The sequence below is a fragment of the Acipenser ruthenus genome, chromosome 24 (assembly GCF_902713425.1).
Source record: "Acipenser ruthenus chromosome 24, fAciRut3.2 maternal haplotype, whole genome shotgun sequence".
Taxonomy (NCBI): Eukaryota; Metazoa; Chordata; class Actinopteri; order Acipenseriformes; family Acipenseridae; genus Acipenser; species Acipenser ruthenus.
This window is the reverse complement of record NC_081212.1, coordinates 3,586,088-3,601,897: the sequence shown is the minus strand read 5'-3', so window position 1 is coordinate 3,601,897 and position 15,810 is coordinate 3,586,088. Positions and strand designations below refer to the sequence as shown.

Here is a 15,810-nt window from a genome sequence, read left to right as displayed (position 1 = left end):
TATATATTTGATCATATATGGTACTTTTATGTAAAAAAGAAAAATATATGATAACATATTAAAAATATATGAACCGCTACTTCCATATATTACAAATTGGGTCTTCCGTCTGGGTGAGGTGTGTAAGCGCTGCCCCTTTAAATTCAAAGTGAGATCAAATCTAAGATGCCAGGATATGGCTTTCGAAAGCGTCCGATGGATTTGTCTTGATGATGTCACGATCTCCCAGCAGCTCCTGAGGCTTAGGCAGACTCCGCTTTGTCTCAGACTGCAGCAGTGTTTGCTTGCTTTCAGAACATATTTGCTTAAAGGATTCCTGTAACATTGACACAATGAAGCGATCCATTCAATCAGACATAGCCTGTCTCAATCAAGGCCGTTTAATGCTAAAGAGCCGAGCTTGGATTTAACAACAACTAAGCAAGAGCAGATTTTTTAAGAGCTGCAACACATTTTAATGTTGTTTGGTTTTTTTTGTTGCTAATTTGCTGCATGCAAAAGTTTTCACCGTATGCATATCTTTGGGGTCAAGTACAGTATCTTCTTCACATGTGCTGCTTTGTCAACTTGTGGGTCTAAATATAACATTCCCAGACATCTTGTTTTTGTTTTGCAGTTTGCACAACAGAGAGCATTTTTTTTTCCCACTGAAAAACCAATTTTTTATAGGAAGTTAATTTCATCCAGGTTTAAACAGAAGCAATCCGGAATGGGATGTTTACCCCGGAATATCTTCCAGGCTGTCCGAGCCAGGAAGGATTGTGGGTGAAGAATGAATTTGGGAGCAATGCCCCAGTTGATTAATGACACAGGCCATGTAAATACTAACAGAAAAACAACTCCTGATTATATAGGAAAGGAAATTGCAACAGTACAGTCAGTGCAGGATGCAGATAAAGTATATTATCTGTTGTAAAAATAACATGCTCTATTTCAATCACGCTCTCAACCAAACTATTTCTCAAGCATTCATCTGTTGCAACGGGAAGCCTGTGGTGGATGAGGCTGGAACTTGTGTTGCAAAATCCATACCGATAGAAATCAAAATACAACAGAAAATATCCCTGTACCTGACTTACTATATACTGGAACCCATCAAAATAATGCATCCATAACATCAAAGCACTCAATCACAGGGTCTCAGGTAAAACTATTAAGAAACAAGGTCAAACATTTCTGTGTCTAAAGGAAATGTGATATTGATGAAGGAATTAGCCAAAATGTTTGTTGACCTAGTGTCTTAATACTGTGTGAATAACAGCCAAATAGCCAAATATGAAAGCAAATCTTTAGTTTGGGTTCAGATTATTTGTAACGCTTCTGGGTGAATCATTGTTAGTGATTGTTATTGCAATTACTTACATACATACATACATACATACATACATTATATATATATATATATATATATATATATATATACATTATATATATATATATATATATATATATATATATATATATATATAAAAGAGAAGTCTGTGAGTTCAGAGCATCTTTTCAGTTCTTTGATTGTGAGTTCAGAGCGTCTTTTCAGTTCTTTGATTGTGAGCTCAGAGCTTCTTTTCAGTTCTTTGATTGTGAGTTCAGAGCTTCTTTTCAGTTCTTTGATTGTGAGTTCAGAGCTTCTTTTCAGTTCTTTGATTGTGAGTTCAGAGCTTCTTTTCAGTTCTAGATGCATGTCACACACACTGCCCGAGTTTCATTGCAATTATGTCGGCGCCCAGTGCAAAGCAGTGCATTGCCAACAAAACCAAAAGAAACGTGATCCAAAGTGGCAGGTCATTAGTGCTTCTCTGACTTATGTAAGGATCTCTGACCAGCAGCTAAAAACGGAACCCATGAACAGAGCACCGAGACTCAGCAGAGAAATTCAAAAACAGTACTGATAATAATAACAAACTCTTATATTACCATGAAGAAACCTAGTTTAGATTTGATCTGGTTCCTCCAATCAGATAAGCAGACCATGCTTTACTGCTGAGAGGTCAGGGTCCCAGTGTTTGAGCAGTACAGACTCTGTGTGGGATTTCATTCCCATCTTCTTGTTGCTTCAGCAGGCTGCTCGCGACCCTCAGAGCAGCTCGAAGGTGATCTAGATTGTCCAGGGATCCTTACATATAAATCATGACATGAAAGCAAGGTTGCAATGGTAATAAATCAAAGTGCATTACTATGAGGATTCAGAGCCACCAAGTATTAGAGGCCAAATGTTGCAGGCTTTTGTGATGCTTCAAAAAAAAAAATGGAATTCTGTCGAAAAATGAGGGATTGATTCTTCCTGTACATAAACTGTGTCCATCTCTGTTTCTAAATACTGCATTCAAATAGTGTTGGCGGTTGCATTCAAAGTGGATTCCTCTTTAGGTCTGTCGTTTTTTTAAATTGGTGGTTTAAGGTGCAATGTTCCAGAATGCCAAGACTTTGACTGCAAACAGTGTGGCATCTTCTTCAAGAGGGAAAGCCCTGAAATGAAAGAGAATCTCGAATCGAGAGCCAGAGAGAGGCGCAAGTCACTATCAGCAGAAAAGCACAGCCAGCTTCTCTTTATGCACTTGTAGTTTTTCCTCGAATAGGCCATCTGTTCATGTCTTAGTCTGTTTACCTGTTGAATGTTGACTCAATGTACAGTATATATATAAATAATTACATACATACATACATACATATATAAATACCAGTTTTTTCCATTAATCACATTGACTATTTAAGAAGGACAGCCAGCAAAGGTCTCCTTATTTGTGTCACCTTACCAGAGATAAGCGAGATTGAGAGCTACATAGAGTTTTAGCAAGTCATACTGCGAGCAGATCTGCACAGTTCTTACCAGCGAATCAGATACGATATCTCTGCAGATCTGCAAGAATGCCCTGCGTCTCATACAAACAGACTAGAGGAATCTAGGCGCCTCCCATTTAACTCATCGACGCCTCTCTTTTGTTTCACAGTTCAAAATAAATAAAGCCCCTGCAATGTCTATTGAATAACTGCTGGCAGGTTGTGTGTACTTCCCCTCGTCACCAGCCCGCTACTCAGAAAGCTCCTGGATCCCTGCTCTCCGATTGTCAACAGGACAATGAGGTGTGATGGTGCTGCTGCGTGGAGACCTTGACTTACTCCCCAGAGCTGAGGACTGAGTTAATTGTAGAGGGCCAGGTTGTGAGTGTGTGTCAGCAAGCCTCTTTCAGTCCCATGTGTCAAGGTTAAACCACCCAGGCAGCCTTTCCTGTCATTTTCCTTCTTGTTGGTTCATTGCTGTTCAAGGCCCCCTGTCGCACTCAATCTAATGGAAGTGTCAGAGACCTCACCCTGGTGATCAATGCCATTGTTCCACTAAACCCAGTGACTCCTTTTCACTTCAGTTAATACGGGGTCTGCTGGTTGTCTCTTATTGGTCTTCTGGCAGCTGGCAACTGTGCAAAATGATTTCTGTTAGAATACCCTACACATGACGTATTAGCTTAGTATAGACCTAAACAAAGATTGTGCTCATGAACTACTTTAAAGATAAAAAGTGCAAGAAGTGTGTCTGTTCAATGACGGGCTGACATCTGCTGAATACAGAGTATGAGATTTTGATTTTTCTCTCCAGATGTGACGCTCTCTCTCTGCTCTCGTTGTTTTTCTCTGTGCTAGAAAGCCTTGACAAAACTACTACGACTAATAATAAAGATCACTTGATTCCCAGTCTCTAAAGGGACGGGGACCTCTGGAGGGAGGCATGGCTAAGCGAGGAGTCACTGTGTTTAAAGAGGCACATTCATCTTCATTGGATCTGCATGCCTCCCTAGACGAAAGCTTATCCTTTAACACACTGCCCCCTCTCTTTCGCATTGCCATTATAGGTCTCAAATTAGCAGTTTCGAAAGAAACATATGTTATAGGAAAGACGTATTTCCTTCATAAAAAACATCTGGTACTGCTTAAAAATAAAATTAAAAAAAAAGTTCTCAGGTTCCAAGCCTAAAGAAATCTGTTACACTTGTACTTCCTGGACCATTTACCCTCAACAGTGTCTTCTGGGCCAAATCTCGTTCCTGGGTGAAAAAATGTCCGGCAATAGGAGGATCAGCTGGCCGGTTAATGACAGCTGAAATGAGCAAGGAAGTGCAACGCGATCTGAAAGCATGGCTTACAAACAGAGATCTCTTTAACCAAGTTTAGCAGATATCACGTTTTAAAACAAAAAATACATTTTTACTAGAACGTGTTTCTTTCAAAACTGCACAACAGGGTAAGATAACTGAAATGATTTCTTCTATCGCAGTCTGCTTTTTCAAAGCAATTCTTGAAGAACCAGAAAACCAGAGGACATGTTTAAAAAGAGGGACTTTTATTTTGACAAAAGCAGTAAAATATAAAACTAAATAAATCCTTCCCCAAGCAGGGTCATATTTTGAATAGCTGGCAGCTTACAGAAATGTTTCTCATGCCAGGTTTTATTTAGTCGTAAAATGTACTCATCTGTCAAACCCCTCTCTCGAATACAAGTTTCTCGCAGACGATTTCCCCAGAGCTCGGGCTGTTTCATTAAAACTCTTACCAGCAACTTCATAAACATAAATGGAAAAGCATGTTCCACAGTGCAGGTTCACATACCGCTCAGTTTGTGACTGTCTAAACCAGCAGTGGCCACTTCAGAGACCCACGCAGCCTGTCAATGCTCTAACCAGCCCACTTCACTGTCAAATACAAACAATGAGGCCACTTCTACACACAGCCTACTGTTATACAGCAAGAGTCAATTCTATAAGACTGCGATTCTACACCACAGGGACTGCACTGAACCCAGAGGCTACCAGGTGCCACAGTGTGTTTAGAAATTCCTATTTAAAATGTCAATTTGAGGTCTGTGTGTTTTGTTATGTCCTTAGCTCTAGGGTATAGATGTTCCATTCTGTGCTCTGTCTGATAGAAAGGGTAATTCATTGTGGATGTTTTTCATCCCCAGGTCCGTCACAGATTGTGGGAGTGACATCATTGCCAATCCCTCTATACATTTTTTAGCAAATGGTGTAATGCCAAAAGACAAGACTGCCCTTTTTTAGTGAAGTTTGTCAATAAATCCCACTGCAGCATCATAACTGTTTGGCTAATGTTTTCAGTAGGGTAAAATATGATGCAGTGAATAGAGGATATGAAATGATTCAAAATAGTCAACAAGTGAGGGAACAAAATCACAAAAGGATGATATTGCTTTAACAGATAAACAAACTGGGGGAAAAAAATGTTCTCATAACGAGAAGCAAACCAAAGAATAATCTGATGACTGTACAATAAAAGCCCCAGCGTAGAGGTAACAAGCTCTGTGTCTTATTATTAAACTCTTAGTAAAACCAGGAATGGATCAAACTGCTATGCAATGGGAATCTTTATGTCCATCCCTGATGCAGTAAAACTGAGTGAAAAAGTATCCACACCAATCCAAGCAGCTGTCTCTTCACTTGTTTCACTTGAATGGTAAATTCAACACCAATGATGTGAATAATCGAGTAACCCTTTGGTGCAGCACTAATAAAGCCATGCATTGTGTGTTACTAGTAAACCAATAATAGCTATATGCCTTTTACAAGAATACTTGACTCTGACCCTTGCATTCCTTTCATAGCTCCACATGTGCTAGTTCTGTGCCTGCATTGTGAATACACCTGCATGACAGACCGGACTAACAGAATTATTGCACTCCAATCACACCTTTAACTGCCAGCTGACTTTCCATGTTGCAGGTGCCGGCTTTTAACCTGCTCTCAGCGGCTCGCATAACATGATAGCAGCAGGTGCACGGCGCTTTGCAACAGGGGAGTCTGCGGCGTTACGTTACGTTACGGTATATCAGGCAGAACTGTAATAAAGAGGACATCTTCAGCTTAAAATTGCTTTTCTTTTCTTTTTTTTTTACATAGAACCGCTTCAGTTCTCCTATATATATATATATATATATATGCAATTCAATGTGTGTACATAGCGCCTTCGATTACAATATCCTCAATGCGCTTAACGAGCAAACTTTCGATACAGATTATTAACAACAAAGCCATTGCAGTGAGTTGTAATAATTTGTTTTTCATTTTGATTTGAAAACAGTCAAATATTCCGCAAACCTCGGACGGAAGGTCACTGCATTATAACATCAATACTATAATAAATAATAATAATTGGGCCAATGTTTTAAATTGGCCACAACACGTAGTAGATAATTGAATTGGTCCGAGGTAATTAATGATCGCTGACGGGCTAATCTGCTTTAACCGAACAAAGGCTTCAGTTAATGAATCTGATCAGGGCTTAACCTATCAAACAGTGCTGTACAAATAAACTGTAGCGGCAATGCAGTCTGATTAGTGTTTTAAATACAATATCGTGTTCCAGTTTTCGACAGGGAACGAAGTTAATCGTTCTATTTGAATAAACTAACCGATTATTATTATTATTATTATTATTATTATTATTATTATTATTATCAGACATACAAAGCTTATTATGTTCCTTCTTTCTGTGGCGGTTTTGTCTACACCCTTTAATTACCGATTCCATCAGCAATTTATAGGTTTTGCTTTAAAGAAACACAGCAATGCCAGCGCACGCTTGCTTTGACAACACAGTACAGTACACCGACTTACCGTCTCCATATACAACCTCTAATAACTGTACTGAGCCAACATTGAAGAACATATCAATATCATTTAGAAATTTGGCTTATGGATTGCATTAACTGTGGTTCAGTCTGATGATAGCGTTTTTAAGTAGATGATGAGAGAGAATGGTGTTCTGGGGCTTGACAGTAATTGTATACTCAGCGAGTCCTCCTCCCCTGTCCGCCTGCTGATCTGTGACCCCGAGTCGTGGGCAGTCCAGTACTGTTAAGCCGAGTCGAACCCCGGCGGAGTGAATCGGGCACTTGTGACATCAACAGGATTGGAACTCTGAGACAAGCGACTGCTCTGGAGCTTCAGTGAAAGAGGCACATTCAACGCTGAAGCTGTTTACTCACTGGGTTTAATTTAAGTGAGGTGTCGTGAAAGCGGAAACAAAATGTAGTGATCTGCCTCAGTTAACACTGTAGCTGAGCTAAATCCAACCCATTCGCTTGCATTGCACTGGAGGAAGTAGGTAACAGAATACAAGCGGTCTTGTGGCTTTTATTTTTAATGCAACGTTTTAGATTTTTGCTTTAAAAGCGAAAGGCGGTTCACAGTAATAACACTGCTTTCCTATTACACTTTCGAGGTATTAACCCCCGCAGCCTCAATTACTGGACTGCTGTGTGTATAATTTGACTCTGCAAAGTGCTTCATGAAGAAGATTCGTATCCGAATGCATGTATTCTGCTCAAACCATACCGGATTCTGCGTTTATAAAAACCGCTCATGAATACATAGGTATCGGATTACAACAACGCTCGAAGAATTGCGAACATTGCTGGCAAATACGCTTCTCTTATTACATTTGCTGATAAAGACAGTTGCACAAGTCTGATATTTTTGTTGTTTAGTTTTTATCATGCACCGCGGTTTACCAGTACATGTTATTCTTCAAGAGGAAAGGCAAGGCGGTTCGCAAATTGTTTAACATGCTGGATGGATTGGACTCTGAACGAGCGCCCATTCAGAGCACATAGCAGCATTCTGCATTCAGGTGGTGAAGAAAACAAACTGAAAGGATTATTTCTGTTCGTGTGCATTGTTATTTAGCCGGAAACCCCGCTACCGCTAAAACAAAGACTGCCTGCTGCAACGTTGTTCGTTTTTGTGTCTGTTTGATGTATATGTTTTTTTTCTTTTAAAACTCATTCACATTAAGCTCGACCGACCCTCCGCCTTCACCACTGACTCTTGCCATAGCATTACCCGCTTTTCAGCTGAGCGCAGTATGCCTGAATGGTTCGCTGCTGCCTGCATTCTGATCCTAGTCGTTTTGCTCTGGCCGGTGAAGCAGTGCTTCGGATTCAGAACGGCGACGGTGGCGCTGCTTAGCCGGTTTGGACTCTGCGCCTCCAGCCGTCAAATGAGCGACCCCGACAGACGCGGTTCGGAACCTGCCACAGCTGCAGGGGCAGGGGAGACGGTGTCGCTGATCTGCAAGCCGTCGACTCTGGCAAACTACCTCCTCAAGCACTGCGTCACCTTCAGCAATTTTACAACAGGGCTGACTTGGAGCTGGAGAAGGAACCCGTTCCTGCAGACCGTTTTCAATGCGTGCTGGCCCGTGGAGAGAAGAGTCCATTTCATTCGGGATTACCTCCAGATGAGCGACGACGGGCTGGTTGCGCTGGACTGGGCTGTAGCAGGATCAGCGTTTCATAAAAGGAGACGCGCCTCCAGTAACTCCACTAATCCCGTTCTGCTTGTCATTCCTAATTCATTTGGGAAAATCACCAGGAATGTCCTTAAGGTAAGATGGCACTTTTCATGTAACTTTTTTTTTTTTTGGTCACAGTAATTCGCATAACTAATGGAACACACCCTGTGGACAGTCCTGTTAGTTTACATTATCCAAATGTGCTTGTACATGACACTACAATCAGCACTAAGGGGTTAGAAACAGGATTGGGGTCAATTCCTAATTCCAGTTCCTTTGAAGGAATTAGAATTGATATTTTAGAGACATGATAATCGTTGTGGTTGTTCAGCTGCTTTCATTTCAAGCCCATTTAATCGACAAAGAGTGACTTCAATTTAAGTAATTTGTTGCCACTGTGAGAATCTCATTTTAACAGAATGGAAACGACACATTTCAGCTCTGTTGTAGCTCAATTAAAATACACATATTTTCAGATTTCTGTTTTTGTGATAGCATTTTACAGGGCAAACCCCAGAGTTGATTTTTATTTATTTATTTTTTAATAGGCACTGTGACTTTAAGACCTCTATCTTTTGTTTCTTAACAAGGTAGATGTTTAGTGTGCTCCCTCCAACCTGACAACAACAAGGCCAACACCTTGTTGCCATGGCACCTTTGACTTGTGTCTAAGGGAATCAATACACAGGAGTGTGAATATTGGGAATGAGCAAAAAAAAAAATTGTAATAAATAAATAAACCCTGAATTGTCGTGCATTTAACTCCCAGGCTGCATGCCTAAAAGCAGGTAAATGTTTATTTGCTGTAAGCTGGGATGAAGGTAGAAGATTCCCTCCTCCCTGCCCCCTCTCTGCTCAAACTTCAGTAACATTTTTACGAGATTAAGCAATGCTTTTCTGTCACAGGTTTATATAGGAGAACTGGCTGTGCTATATACTTGATCATAAATAATACATATACAGTATTTAGATACTGTAGTGTTCCTTTAAATATGTGGGTATGGTTAAAAGCAATCTGTTTGTCTTGGATTTTTGCAATCTAAATCAGACTATTTATCCCTCATAGTTCTCCCTTCACAATATTATATCACGTTCCAGCTGCATTCCCCTGCCTCTGAAGAGTGGTGTCCTGTTTTTAAAAAAGACATTGACAACACTAGTGCAGATGGCTGGTATTATTTACAACAGTATAACAGCAACTGTGTGTGTGAGAGAGCATTGAGTCATGATTGTATAAGAGACCTGTTCTTGAATGATGAAAGCAGATGTGCTTTATGGCTGGTGTAACTACATTCACTGCCTACCCGTTTTAGTTTTTGCCTTTAAACTAAGTGGTCATTAATGGTCCTTCTATCTTAAGACACAAGTAGCCAATCACCATGCTTGGTGTATTTGGGACACACCTATTGGCAGTAACCCCAGCTGTATGTTCCCAAACCATTAGACTCCCGCTAAATCTGCTCCGAACTAACATATTGCTGAAGTCATAGTGCGTTTCCTAAGCAATTGATTTACCTGCTTGGATTAACTGGAAATGGATTTGGAATTGAAAAACAGGAATTGATCCTGTCCAGATTTAAGATCCTCATGAGGGTCGTGATTATTTAATTAATAACTGCTTTTCATCCAACCCTAATGTGGCCCACATTTGTATGGCTTCTGTCACATGGGGACAGTTTCTTGGTCTCTTTGGAAATATATGTGCTTATTTTCAGGGGGGGTGTTTGTTGCTCTTCAAATAGACTACCATGCCTACTGGTACTGCAGCTGTTACCACCCCCTTATTCTCACAGGTACAAGAAAAACTTTGAGAAGAAAACTCATTCTACAGTCTGCAAACAGCTGTCCACCACCGTGTACTGCTGTAGCAATAAAATACAAACTGTGTTTAAAAGTATACAAGTCTTACACAATCCCTAAAAGAAAAATATGCATTTGTCTCAAATTATGAAAAGAAAACCCCAGCACCCACCCACACACACACACACACACACACACAACAAGATGCTTGTTCCATGCAGGTGGGCGTGCTGTCCCCAGCGTTGCAGTGCATGTGTCAAGGCTGGGTTGCCAGTTCTGAAGGACAGGATGATTACTGCTCGAGCCCTTTCTCTCACTGATAAATCAATATGCTGTATCCTTTGAGACTTGCATTCTCCTCTTGATCTGCGCAGGCTGTGGAAACAAAGAAGCCACGTGATTGTCTGTTTCTTCCCACGCTTGCATTGTCTGCCTCCCCAAACGACAGCCCTGATACCATTAATCACAGTGACAGCGGCGCATCTTTCACAGCCTTCCCCTGACAAACTGAGCCATAAAATAACCATGATGATCACACTTACGCACACAGACCCCGTAAATCATCATCTCTCCCTGAGCAGCGGAGTGGCTGGGATGAGGAAGAGCTTATCTATCCTGTTCTGTACACCCTGATCTGCAAACTGGGGGAGCCCTCCAAGTTCCCTACATTCATCAGATCCCTATGGAATATTCCTTGTGGAACAGGAATGGGTTATATGGGATCATAAACCGTTGAAATCCCAGTCTTGAAGGAACTGTTATTTCACAGCAGCCCGTTTTATTGCTGCTGTAATCTGACTGCATTCACTTCTCTAGGCATGTGGGGGTCCTAATTCCTGCTGCACAGGAAGTTAATCTATAGTATGGTCACAGGATATTGTCTTCCACCAGGTGAAAATAAAGTCTGGACATCCCTTTTAAGGACTTGATGGGAAATTACATTTTGCTTCCTAAATAAATGACCGGCCTGGTTTTAAAACTCAACAGTCTGCTGCTATGGATTTTGAACAGAGTTGCAGTTTTGCACCTACGTGAGGAATGTGTGGGTGTCCGTGCTGCAGTCCTGCTGCCGTTGCTTTCCACTCCTCTGTGAGAGCAGTGCCATGCAGGGGTCTCCAGCTGGCACAGGAAGAGCAGAGCCAGGGATTAGGAATTCCACACCGTCCCAACACAATGCTCATGGAAAGACTGCAGTCTAAGACCGTGTATCTTGGAGGCTTTTTTTGACTAATCTGTACAAATAATACAGGAGCTGAAGCAAACATTCAGCGTGAAGTTCATTAATTCATTGTTAAATGAGTTTCTGTGATAACGCGCTGCCGCTGAAGATGGTTAAATAGTAAAGGTCAAAGCGTTTCAGGGAAACGCAGCGATGGCAGGCTCTCTAATCCCCTCACGGCTGTGGGCTACAGAGGAGGAGGAGGAGGAGGAGGAGGAGGAAGATTGTGTTTGTTTAGCCAGTTCATCCGAGAGAGAGACGCTTCATTATTTGCACAGAATATCTGCAGACACTAAGGCACTCAGAGAGGCTTTCCAGATGCCACAGTTGTTTTACGAAGCTTTACGTGTGGGAGCTGATGAGTTTTTATACACACAACACCACTGCTCGTTTTACCTTCAAGTCACACAAACTGAAGTGGAAGAATCGTAGAATACCCGTTACTGGTTTTCACTAACTGAAACATTAATGCTTATTTTAGATTTCCAACTCGAATGCCAACAGCTGTGAATAATCAGCTGAAGCATTTCATTTACCAGGCTGGCATGGGGTTGCTTGGGGTACATTCAGGGTCGGGGGGGGGGGGGGGGGGTCATTCATTTTTAAAATGAGTTCCCATTCAAAACGAGCTTCTCACAGTGGCAACAACTTACTTGAATTGAAGTCGCTGCTAGTCAGTTAAATTGGCTTCAAATGAAAGCAGTTGAACAATGGCAACAATGATGTCTCTAAACTATAAATTGCAATTCCTTCGATGGAACAGGAATTGACCCCAGTCCTGGATACATCCACACACACAACCACATAGACTGCTGAATTCTGTGTTAAGGCACAACACTGTAAAGCAGTTCAGTGTGCCCTCATCGTCTTGAGACTTCTGCTTGCTTTTCCCTGCATGCTGATCTGGCCTCTCTCTGTGTCCCTGCTGCTTGCTTTTCCCTGTATGCTGATCAGATCTCTCTCTGTCTCCCTGCTCCCACAGCTGTGTGAGGGTGCTCTGAATCACGGCTACCTCCCCGTGGTGTTTAACCGGCGCAGTCACAACGGCAGTCCTCTCAGCACAGCGAAGCTTCAGCAGTTTGGGGACCCAGCGGACCTGCGGGAGGCCGTGCGTTACATCCGTTACCGGCAGCCGTCAGGACGCCTGTACGCGGTGAGCGAGAGTACCGGCTCGGGCCTGCTGCTCTCCTACCTGGGCGAGTGCGGCTCCTCCAGCTACGTGACCGCCGCCGCCTGCCTCTCGCCCATCTTCCGCTGTCAGGACTGGTTCGAGACGGGCGCCCCCTGGCTGTACCGCTGGGCTCTGCTGCTGTACCAGAAGATCTGCCTCAGCAGGTAGATGGGGCTGGGGCTGGGGCTGGGGCTGGGGCTGGGGCTGGGGCTGGGGCCAGGGTAGATGGGGCTGGGGTAGATGGGGCTGGGGTGGGCGTTGCTGGGGCTGGGGCTGGGGCTGGGGCTGGGGCTGGGGCTGGGGTGAGGGGGTCTTTCTCTATTTTTTTTAACCAGATTTGCCCATTGAGGCTGAGGCCTGATTTACAAGGGCGTCCTGAAAAACTATATAAAAGGACGATTGCAATGTACAAATCACACAGTACAAACGTGCAGGGTACAGACTTAATCAGCAGCATGCAGAGATTAAAGACCAGAATAAATAAGACCTGGATGTATTTGTTAATGTGGACTGAAGGAGAAGCATTGGCAGAGCCTCCCCCACAAAACTTACAGAAGTCTGTAATCCAAACCTGAACCTGGCCCGCTTTCCCAAGCTGAGACAGAATGACGTTCAAATGTGCCTAATTATGTTTGTTGCTTTTAATGAGTCCTAATGAGACCGAGAGATTTTTCGACTGTAAGCAGTTTTATAAATAAATTAAATAAAACTCACTCCCAGCCAGAACTGACTGTCCCTGGCAGTCTGTCGAGAAATCCTTCAGGAGCACGCAAAACATACAGAGAGACCCCCACCTCCTAAAACCCTGAACGAGGTGTCTGGGAAATGTGCCAGAAACAACAGCAGCCAATGCTGATCAGATATTCCCATACCCTGCAAATTAACATTTTTTTAATACAGATTTCTTGATCCGAACAGTGTTTTGGAGCTGAACTGCCAGGAAAGAACAGTGAACTGTGTTGCTGGAAACATGCACGGTTTATGACTTAATTCAATGGCATGTACAGAGGTTCAGTTTAAGTACATTTTAAAATTAGAATTATTGATATTAACCACTTGACTGCCACTGAAGCAATGCAAAAATATGAAAAGTGGTCTTGAGCTGGATTAAACCCATATAAAACCAACATGTTTTGTTTAAACCTGTGCTTCTCTTGTGGGGTTTGTCCGCAGGTACAAGACTGCGCTGGGCGAGACCCTGTGCACAGACGCACTGTTCTCTAGCTCCTCTCTGCGGGGGCTGGAGGAGGCCTTGTTCTGCCAGGGTGGCCAGAAGGGGGCAGTGGTGAGCGGCGGCAGCTGGGACTCTTACTGGGAGCGGAACGACCCCCTGCGGGACGTCGATGAGGTGGCGATCCCGGTGCTGTGCCTGTGCAGTCAGGACGACCAGGTCCGGGGCGACCCCCGCACCACCCTGCCCTTCGAACTCTTCGAGTCAAACCCGCACTTCTTCCTGCTGCTCACCGAGCAGGGCGGTCACTGCGGCTTTGCCACGGCGGGCAATCGAGCCGGCGGTGCAGACGACGCCCCCTTGTGGAGCCACCAGGCGCTGCTGGAGTTCTTCCGGGCCACCTCGGAGTTTTTCGCGGCCGAGGAACGGACCAAACTGGCAGCCCGCCGCCGGGGGTTAGGGGGCGGCACTAACGTCAAGGCCTTCCGGGGCCGCGGTGTCAGCATCTGCAAGAGAGAGGCGGTCTGCTCACACAACATCCCTGACATCTATAACTGGCAGAGGTCCTACACCAGGTGACCGCTGCTTACCCGCTGGACACTAGGAGGGAAGGCACACTGCAGGGTATGGCACTGACACTGCAGAACAGGGCTGCTCCAGGAGGGGAGAGAAGAGTTTCACTGGGGGTTTGGAGTGCAGGATTAGGATAGGAGGGTGAATCCTTGGACTGGGGCACCCACTCCCCCCATCATGAGATTGGGATGCAAGGGGCTTTGTAGCAGGTCTGCCCCAGGCTGTTTTTACAGTACAACATCAGTGACGTGCTGTAGAAAATGAAGCTCCTGTATTTCCTGAATTATGCTTTATAACTTTTTTTTTTTAGTTTATGTTCCTGTTAGTCAATTAAATTGGCTTAAAATGAAAGCAGTTGAACAATTACAACTCTAAAATATCAATTCCAGTTCCTAACAAAGGAATTGGAATTGATTTTAAAATGGAATTGACTTGACCCTGCTCTTTGTAAGACTGCAATGTGTTTGGAAAATGGAGACCTACAGATTTCACAGTTGAGTGTTCTGCAAAGCGAAAGTCAGATCTGAGTGTTCTGTGACCTGAAAGTAAACTGCAGAGCACTGTGAGTGTGGAAGGAGGTTGCACAGAGCCAGCTTAGTGAGCCAGCCTGTATCTAAACTGATCTGTTTTGAAAGGAGTGTTTGTGATTATTTTTTTGGCACCGTTGTACAGTCACAATGTTTTCTTGTGTCTATCTAAATAAAATAAATCTAATTAAATATAATGCATTTTGGAGTGATAAATTACCCCCCCAGTGTGTGTGCGCGCACACACACACACACACACACGTAGTCTTGTCATGTACTGTTTAACTTGCTATACAGACACATGGTCCAATTCATTAATTCAATAGAGCAATATTAAACATTATTCAGTCTAAATTAAATGGATCTGGCCCCACGGGCACATTATTCCTGGCCGTGATGCTGATCAGGTATCCCCACCAGTCCAGGGTTTTGCTGAAACTAGTTTATTACTGTTGTCCGTTTGGACTGCAGTCTGACAATGAGAATAGATTCTAGAGCCCTCACTGTAGATACACTAGCTATAGATTCTAGAGCCCTCACTGTAACTACACTGTATCTATAGATTCTAGAGCCCTCACTGTAGATACAGTATCTATAGATTCTAGAGCCCTCACTGTAACTACACTGTAGGTATAGATTCTAGAGCCCTCACTGTAACTACACTGTAACTTAAAGTCTCAGAGTCTGCCTGTAAGTTCAGTTTGATGTGCGCTAGGAAACCATGCACATTTGAAACAGATATATAGTTAGGGATGTCAGGTCTCACAGATGCGCCTCTTGGTCGCCTATCTGCAGGTGCACAGGAAAGCAAAGCGGATGTGCTAACTGGGGCTGGCGTGCCACACGCTCTGTCTGAAACGAGCCGAGCAGCTTGCAAAAATCTCCCTCCAAACCAGGCTGTGCAAGTTCCCATGCCTGCAGTGAGAAGGTGTGGGGAGTTTAACTTGCTTTTTAAAATATCTGGGTCACTCCTCGTTGAAGTGAAGCAGAGGGAGGCCGTCAAAGTATTCTTTTGTAGAAAAGGTAATTATTAAGAAATTAATATCTGATA

At 43.3% G+C, this 15,810-nt stretch overlaps 1 protein-coding gene across 2 annotated transcripts; it reads left to right on the top strand.

Annotated features, from left to right (window-relative positions):
- The first annotated feature begins 6,384 nt into the window (after positions 1–6,384).
- On the top strand, positions 6,385–14,958 carry LOC117430386 (protein ABHD15-like). 2 transcript variants are annotated; one of them, XM_058998178.1, is made up of 4 exons: positions 6,385–7,106; positions 7,228–8,391; positions 12,300–12,652; positions 13,662–14,958. In XM_058998178.1, the coding sequence occupies exons 2-4, from the start codon at positions 7,870–7,872 to the stop codon at positions 14,236–14,238; spliced, it is 1,452 nt and encodes a 483-aa protein (XP_058854161.1). In that variant the 5' UTR covers positions 6,385–7,106; positions 7,228–7,869; the 3' UTR covers positions 14,239–14,958. The 2 variants fall into 2 exon arrangements, with proteins under 2 accessions (XP_058854161.1, XP_058854160.1); XM_058998177.1 differs by having other exon boundaries at positions 6,385–8,391.
- Positions 14,959–15,810: the final 852 nt, after the last annotated feature.